Genomic DNA, 9,129 nt, shown 5'->3' with positions numbered 1-9,129 from the left:
GAAAGAGGGGAAAGAATTGCAGCGGTGGAGAACAGAAGGAGAAAGAGCCAGCTCATATAGCAGTGTGAGGGCCAATTGTATGTTTATTTCCAACTCTGTGTTCAGGTTGATGGGTTGAAACCAGTCATGGTGGGAGTGTTTATACTGTGAGAATCTGCATACACTACATTTTCTTTAGACATTTGCCAGCATCCCCTTGGGAGAAGGGGAAGGTGATGTATGTACTAACCATTTACTAGGACTCAGACACTATGTTAAATGCAGGACGTATTATTTCATTTAGCACTAACAGTAACATTCTGTAGAAGAAATATGTATCCTCATTTCATGAACATGGAGTAGAACTTAGAGAAAAAGAGTGAATTTCCCCAAATTGTTGAGCTAGAAAGTGGCAGTTGTTGTTCACTTGCTAAGTCATGTCTGACTCTTTCAACCCCATAGACTGTAGTACGCCAGGCTCCTTCCTCCAATATCTCCCAGAGCTTGCTAAAATTCATGTCCATTGAGTTGGTGGGCATGATCATATATGAGCTCAGGTCTGACTTTGAAGGTCATGTCCTTTGCCTCATATTATGCTGCTCATGACCTGAGCAGTAGCAGGTGCCAAGAAACCACTTCCGTACCAGATTTCATTGTGAAAAAGACTTAGATGAGTTCTCATCAGTGGCTCACTCACTTCTACAATGTGAAAGTGTGATTTTCAGAAGTTAAAAACATAACCTTTTTTTTTTGGAGATGTAAACTGTGAACCCATGTCAAAAATTTAATTATATCATTAATTGGTGAGGGAATCAGTATGTAAACTGGTTCAAAGAGCATTTAAGGAGCTGAGTATTTATAGGCAGTTTAATAAAGAAAAGTTAGAATAAATTACTTAGATTAGAAACAAGCTGATTCATGTTTAGCAGGGCATTAGACCATAGCCTTTGGGATTATTCTTTTGCTAGGGAGGAATCATTTTATCTTTATTAAACATAAATCTACAAATTAACTTTACAGAGTCTGAGTCTCTAATAGTTAATTAGAACATTCAGACTTCTCTTAGAAAATAAAATAATCCTTGAGAGGATTGTTAAACAATGTTTCAGTGTGACATTGAAAGGACAGGCAGGTATCATCTTGGCCTTGTTACCTTCTTTTGTGTGATTTTGCTTAAGAAGTGTGAGCAGGAAATTTTGCTGTATCCTGGGTCCCTGTGGTGGTCTAACTTTGTGTGGTACAAAGTGTGATGACAGGGTTCAGGGCATGCTAGCCCAAAATATGGCACTTAGGCAAATTGAATGGGCTTCCCTGGTGGCTCAGATGGTAAAGAATCCACCTGCAATGTTGGAGACCTGAGTTCAGTCTCTGGGTTAGGAAGATCCCCTGGAGGAAGGCATGGCAACCCACTCCAGTTTTCTTGCCTGGATTTTGATTTCTTGATTTTCTACTAAAGCCCCACAGTGCTTAATAATCAAAACAGCAAATATCATGGGATAAAGAAGACTCTAAGTCAGGGAGGGGATTTTCTCAACAGCTTCTCAGAGGAAAGAGTTTTTGTGTAGTGAAAGCAGAACTGGCTGGAAGTGAGGAAGCCTGAGGTTTAGGTTTAGTTCTGTGAAAACCCAGATCTGTGAATCTGTAGGACTCATGGCTCTTTAGTTTCCCTCTTGGCTTCAGTTTCCTATCTTACAAAATAACTAATTTTAGAATATTTTACAATTGACAATTATTGAGGACACAACTTTTTAACCTTGTCAAATAAGGACAAAGAAAAGCGAACAAATAAACTGCAAAACCAAAAACTGTCATCAAACTCCATCATCATTTCACAAATGAAATGACACACTAGCACCCAAAATGCAAGGACACAATCCCACATTTTAAAAAATTAGTTTTGTGTAAAAAACTCTCAACATTTGCTCTTGTTTGTTTCTTTCCTCCATGGGCAAGTACACATTTGCCTTGGACTCACTTGGGAACCTCAGCAATAAGCTCTCTCACCTTCCCTTCTTGTGCTATCATGTTGTGGCCCTGAGCCACAATCCCCATGGACAGAGGAGCCTGGCGGGCTACATTCCATGGGGTTGCAGAGTCGGATATGACTGAGCGACTAAGCATATTGAGTATCTTAAGCTGAAAGAGTTTGAGACAACAGTAGGAGCAGAAAAGTCACTATGGCACTTGCCAGTCTCCATGTGAAAGGTACCCTCCCTATACCAGAAGGAAGAAAGATATTCTTATCACCAGAAATAGGAAATTTGGGGCTGAGAAATCTTTACAAACAAACCACGTCAAACTAACCCTTGCCTTCCCAGTTACATTTTCACCATTTATGATCCCAGCCCAAACCCCCTTGCCTTGTCAGGTCTTTACAAATGTATTGTTTCTTTGTCTAAAAGGTATGAAAGCATCTTGCTCTGGTCACTTCTTTGGATTTTCATTCTTCATTCTTTTGCTCTTTCTCCATTTTTCAGACTTATTGTTTGGAATCACAGAAGCAAATCAACTTCATTATTTATATCATGTTTCATTTTCAATCAAAAGGAAATTTCTCAGTTTGTCTTTACATCTTATACACTCATACTGAGTCCTAAATGATTTTTAGCTGCTTTCAGAAACCAAATTTCCTCTCAAAAGATGATTCAGGCTAGGAATTCCCTGGTGGTTTAGTGGTTAGGACTCGTTGCTTTCACCGACAGGGCCAGGGTTTGATCTCTAGTCAGGGAGCTAAGATGCCACAAGTTGTGCACTGCAATCAACACAAAATAATCCCCCCTCCTCCCTCACACACACAAAGAAAGATTTAGGCTTTAGAACAGTACAGGTTGTAATTCAGCACGTTCCTTCTGAACCACTGATGGAGAGACTGGGCGCCCTCTGCTGATTGGGCTGAGAAAACTGTTACTGTGGTTGACTGGTTTTCTGTCTTTCAAGTTAGTGGTGTTCTTAAAGGTTATTGGGAGTGATTTATTTCTCCCACGTGAAGAGCTGCCTCTTCCTGTCTTCCTTCTTGGTTACACCTCTTCTCTGCTTTTGTCTGTTACTGTTTGTCTGCTGCCACTGAACCATTACATCTGATTATTTGCCAACTGTTCACTTGCCAGGTACCTGAAAGTTAACTGAAGGTGGCTGAGGGAGGCTGGATTGCCTGGGTAAAGTGAGGTCAACTGAGTGCAGTGGATTGTGTGAGTGTGAATATAGTTCCATTTCTATCCTATGGAGTGAATGGTAGGTGCTCTGATTACTACCTGCATGGAGACTCAGTGTTGACTTGAAGAGCTAGCGTGAGCTCAACGTGGAGAGGGTGTTAGAACTTGTATGCATAAGAGGAGTCCAAGAAAATGTTTTGGGGCTTATTTCCTCTTACGTTGTTATATGTATGTACGTTATGAAACTAGAAAATGCAATCTCTGAAGCTTAATCCTTTCAAAAAAGAGACTTCTCCTACACTTGAAAAATTTCTTTTGGGAGAGATAAATCTTCAGAAATTATATAACAGAAGTATGTTATTGTAATGCTGAGCTTTGAGCACATTTTATTGTTGAACAAGAGACTTTTGCAGCTGGCTTATTTTTGATTTCCTTGAAAGAACTTAGGAAATGTGGTTTGCCTCCTAATTCTTCTTTAATATTGTCAATTTCATTTAAATTATACTTTTATGTTTAAAAATATGGATTATATGATAAGTGATAAAAATTAAAATGACTTTAATAATATTTCTAAATGTTATGGGACTATGAATCACCCTTGGGACCTGTGTTTCATTGTCAATCAAGGAGGTGGATGGACCCCTAGCTGCTGCTCTGAGGGTTATTGTAGGTCTTTACAATTTCTCCCGTCCTTTCATTGACCCTACCCAGGACTGTGCAGCAGATCACTTCTCCATTGTCAAGGGCTTTATAGTTAATAGATATTGTTTAAGAATCATTAAGGCCATAGAGGTGGCCTCTATGCTCTGATAGTCCCCAAACAATGAGGAAAACCTTCCTTGATGTATTCTGGTACACATGAGACTAGTTAACTTGTTCAAAGATCTTAACTTAGGAATGCATGTCCTGTTTCCAAGGACATATGCTCAGAGCCTAGGTAAACTGTAAAATTGTTCCAAGACCCCTTGGTGGTATGGAGTGCAGCTGTGAACACTTCGGGATCATTGTCTGCTTGATCCAGATCCCACCCGGTGAGTAAGCTGCCTTGTAATATGTGATCCAGTGAGTACATGGAGCTGTCCACCTCATTTTTCAGTCTCAAGATACCTTCTCGGTTTGGTGGGCACTTTTTGTTCCTTCCATCCTCCAACACCACTGCTCCTATTGGTCAGTTTTAGTTGGTTTTGAAGATCTGGAATTAGGTTGCTTCTTTGACCAGGGCTTGTTGTCAATAAAACCCTAGAGACACAATCAACAAGTTATGTCAGGAGGTCCACTCCTAATGATGGAGAATAATTCTTCCTTTGGTATTGCTGGCTTGCTGCATCCTGGAAGGTCTGTCTGAAAAGCATGGGAGTGGTGCTGTGGCGATGGTAGCAGTGGTGGTGTGGGTGGACTCAGGTCTTGGGGGGAGAGGGGGGCACTGGGACACAAGAGTGATCCTAGCTGGAAGGTGCTCCCAGGTGACCCACAGACAGCAGAGGCCATACTCCCTGATTAGGCAACAGGGAATAGAGCCAGGTCGTAGTTTGCAAATCCTTTAATTCAGAGAATTAAAATGTCCTCAAACTCTTCAGCTGTTAATAGTTAACTTATTATGTAAGTAATACCCTATATTGTCTCACTTCACGTTTACTTTCGAGGTAGGTGATATTCTTGTCGCCTCATTTTCCAGATGAGGACACTTGAGGCTCACAGAGGCTAAGTAACTTGATCAAAGCTTCACAGTTAATAGCAGAGCTGGGGTTATAATCCAGGTGGCATTCTAGAGTTAGCGCTTTCCTTCAGTACCCCTGGCTCCCAGTTGCTGATCAGTTGTATACATTCTGACTGCCACATGGATTGTCTTATAAAATTAGATGTTGGTGGATGGTTCTTGTTCATTTGCAGAGCTGAAGTAGTCTGAAGTAATTTATCAAGTTGGCAGAAGAAAAGAATGCGGGTAGAAGAGAGACAAGGAATGCCAGCCAGTGAAGCCACTGTTTAGTCATCAAATATTTATTTTGCAGTATTTTTATCAGGCAGTGTTTTAGCTGAACAAGATGATGGTTCCTCTCAAAAACCCAGCATTTATTTGGAGACGGACACAAAAAGAAAATTACACTAATGTTATAATAAGAACAGAAAAATGATGGAGTGGTGTGTGAGATGGCAGTCATGAAAAGTGAAAGAAAGTGAAAGTGTTACTCAGTCATGTGCAACTCTTCTGCAACCCCACGATCTGTAGCCCAACAGGTTCCTCTTTCCATGGAATTCTCCAGGCAAGAATACAGGAGTGAGTTGCCATGCCCGTCTCCTGGGAATCTTCCCAATCCAGGAATTAAACCTGGATCCCTTGCATTGTGAGCAGATTCTTCACCATCTGAGCCACCAGGGAAGCCCAGTCATTATGTAGTGGCAGTCAGCTCTGCTTTGGGGACTCAGAGAAGGCTTCATAAAGGGAGATAATCAAGCTTGCCCTAGAAAGACAGGTGTGAATCTGAGTAGCTGGAAAAGGCAACAGCTTATGCCAAAGTGAGGAGGTCTGAGTGCTAGATGGTAGGATTTTGAAGAGGAGGGGTAGCTACAGCCCAGGATTCTGGTTACCTGGGCAAATGGACTCAGATCAGGAAGAGTCTCCTCTTCACGGCTAAGGAATTTATTGTCTCTAATCCAGGGAGAAACTTTGAAGGATTTTTAAACTGGAAAGCAACATGTCTGCTCTGGATCCTTTCTGGTTGTCCTTCCACATACACCCTCCATCACCTTTGCTCTACCCTGTGGCCTAGGAGGCTGACCTCCACAGGACACATCAGTTGGTGCATTGTATCCTAGGATTGCCGTAGCAGAGTGGGTGGCTTCTTCTTTCACAGTTCTGGAGGCTAGGATTCTTGAATTGTTGCTGGCAGGGCTTTTTTCTTCTGTGGATTTTGAGAGAGAACCTGTTCTGTGTCTCTTTCAGTGTTTGCTTGCTTGGCGATCCTTAGTGTGTAGATGCATCATTCCAGCTTCTGCCTGTCTTCACATGGTATTCTCTACTACGACTGTATCTCTGTGTCTTATCCTCTCTCTATAAACATTTTATTTATTTGGCTGCACTGGGTCTTAATTGCAGTACGCGAGATCTTCAGTTGAGGCATATGGAATCTAATTCCCTGACCAGGGATCGAACCTGGGCCCCCTGCATTGGGAGCCTGGAGTCTTAGTCACTAGATTGCCAGGAAGTAGCTTTATCCTTTTTTTATAAGGATCCTCTTTTTATATTGGATCTAGCTCATCCTGTTTCAGTATGATCTCTACTTATGTACATTTGCAAAGATCTTATTTCCAACTTATGTACATTTGCAATGGCAACCCACTCCAGTATTCTTGCCTGGAAAATCCCATGGATGGAGGAACCTGGTAGGCTACACAGTCCATGGGGTCGCAAAGTCGGACATGACTGAGTGACTTCACTTTCGTCCTTTCACTTTCTATTTCCAAGTAAGTTACCTCTGGCACCGTTCACAGGTACCAGAGGTTAGAACTTGACTATATTTGGGGGGGGGGGTGGGTGAATGCAGTTAAATCCACAATAGTCAGTAATGTTGCCTTCTGAATTTTGGCTGGGTTAGGCCATTGAGAAGCATGGGCAGAAGATCAGAGGGAGGGAAGAACGTAAGATTAGGAAATGAATTTCCCTAGCTCTGTACTTTTGGGGTCACCATGGACTGCCTTCAGTGGTGAGCTGGAGATCACAGCTCTTGAGAGGTGGTCCTCTCCACATAATCTCACTCTCTTATTCATATTTGTTCTCCCTTTGCCTCATTAGAAAAACTATGGATGGTAAAAGCATCTCATCGTTACTAGTCTGGAAGTATTTCATTCTACTTCTGATTTCCCTACACTCTGCTCAAACCACTGGACATAATCTTTATATTAAAGTTTCCACAAATTACCTAATTTGAGTTCTATCTTGTTCCTACCAAGATCTTGATGGAAACGATGACAGTATTTTTTATTTTAGAACAACTGCTTAAGTAAAGGAGGCAAGAAAGGAGGTACTGAGACTTGAGAGGAAGATAGAACAGTAATTCAGGTAAGAGATGATTAGACCTAAACTTGGATGATAACAGCTATGATGGAGAGGAGAGGGGAAAAACACAAGATATTTGGGAACAGAATTAATATGACTGGGGACAATCCTCATAACCCATCAGATTTATCCTCACCAAATACTTATTAATTAAGGGGATAGCCTGTCCTGTAGTTTTTCTGGCACCAGTTTCAAAAACATTGAAGATTTGTAGATCAGTAGAAGGGAAGCAAGCAGTATAGGTGCCCCCCAGGCTTTCAAATAATGTGACGTGGAGGCAGGTTTGAAGGAACCAGGAATGGTTCGAGTTTTTAAGGGTTTCAGTGTCCTGTCCCACTGGGTCAAGATGGCATTTCGGGCTCCATCCCATTTCCCGGGGCCCATTAGGCGATACTGGTAAGGAGTACACGGTCCAAAGAAAACTTCCCATGCTAGTCTGGGATCCGTGATGAACAGAAGTGGGATGTTGGGCTTTACGCCTATGAAGGAAGCGAGGTCATCCAGGTAGGAAATGTAGTCAGCTTTGTCTACACCGGGATCTTTCATCAAACCCCTGAGAGGGAAGAAGATGGATCACTTGATTTTCAAGTTATAAGTTTCCCCACCTCCCACCATTTTGTTTCTTTCTGCTGGAGTCAAACCATGTTGGGAACATTTTCCTATGTTGGAGAGAAAAAATGAAAGGAGTTTATTTCCATAGGGTATTTGTGAGTGTAATTAATTTTGTTAAAGGAGATGGCAGAAGAAGACAATGCAAAGAGGAGCTTTAAATAATGTTTCAGGTTCTTGAATTTGATATGAGGGTAAAATCAGATCAGTCCAGATACCACAGTTATTGAACAAATAAAGATCATCAGGAATCATCTCATATGTAACCACCTGAATTATTTTTATTTATGTTAATTGTGAGTTGAGAGGGTCATACTTGGTATAGCAGAACTGAACATGACACAGATGTAAGTACAGTTGACCCTTGAACAATGAGGGGTTAGGGGTATCAATCCTCTGGATAGTTGAAAATCTAAGTGAAACTTCATTCCCCTCAAACCTAACTACTAATAAATTCTTAGTAAACTAAAGGCCATACTGATAGCATAAACAGGTTAACGCATATTTTATATGTAATATGATCCTATGCTGCATTCTTAGAGTAAACTGAGAAAAGAAAATGATATTAAGAAAATCATAAGGAAGAGAAAATATATTTATAGGACTATACTGTACTCATCAATACCATAAGTTTATGTTGTCTGTGTATAAGATGACTCACCTATCAGTACCTACATCAATATTGTCTTATATGATACCAAACACCGTAGATGTCATTTGTGTTCCTAACACTGGACATCAAAAATGAAAAGATAATGTGAAGAAGAAATTCATATTTATTTACAAGGATAATGAATCATACCTTGATAATGAAGAAGCAGTAGCAATATGATTGTTTCATGGAAGCCTAGCCTATATAATAATGAATAATCATTATAAAACTTTTATGGTATACGGTATTATAGTCATATTCATAGTGTATTGGAAACATTGTTACATGAAAAAAATCCCACTTACCTGTGATGATGGACTGTTTCTCCAAATATGAAAGAAAGAGGCATATTGTATAGTAATATAATTCTTTGAAAGCAAAGTTAAAAACCAATAAGAAAGCTAACACATTATTAATTTTATATTACTGTAAATGTCACTCACCTTATGCCTAGTAAGGATGGGCTATCCACTCCCTACAAATCTTACACATCAAGTTCTATATGATAAATACTTAAGCAGTGATGACGATGATGACACAAAAACTTCTCATTCAGTTCTTGCTGTACAGGTTTTAGATTTTCACATCAAGACACATACACAACAGATAAATTATTAACAGTGGGGTATGATGATTATTTACTATTCATTAAGAGGAAGTGGATCATCATAAAGGTCTTTATC

At 40.4% G+C, this 9,129-nt stretch overlaps 1 protein-coding gene across 2 annotated transcripts in view; it reads right to left on the bottom strand.

Annotated features, from left to right (window-relative positions):
• Positions 1–2,432: 2,432 nt before the first annotated feature.
• FMO4 (flavin containing dimethylaniline monoxygenase 4) overlaps positions 2,433–9,129 on the bottom strand; it is a 41,234-nt gene continuing 34,537 nt past the window's right edge. Inside the window, exon 9 of one of the 2 annotated variants that reach the window (XM_069545647.1) lies at positions 2,433–4,370. In XM_069545647.1, the coding sequence (XP_069401748.1) occupies positions 4,217–4,370 (154 nt within the window). In that variant the 3' untranslated portion in view covers positions 2,433–4,216. Of the gene's footprint in view, positions 4,371–5,113; positions 7,739–9,129 lie in introns of those variants that run through there. The other variant, XM_069545646.1, reaches the window with a different exon arrangement.

Source organism: Ovis canadensis, chromosome 12 (assembly GCF_042477335.2).
Source record: "Ovis canadensis isolate MfBH-ARS-UI-01 breed Bighorn chromosome 12, ARS-UI_OviCan_v2, whole genome shotgun sequence".
In the NCBI taxonomy this organism is placed as follows: Eukaryota; Metazoa; Chordata; class Mammalia; order Artiodactyla; family Bovidae; genus Ovis; species Ovis canadensis.
Note: the sequence above shows the minus strand (reverse complement) of the source record. Positions and strands in the feature narration are given on the sequence as shown.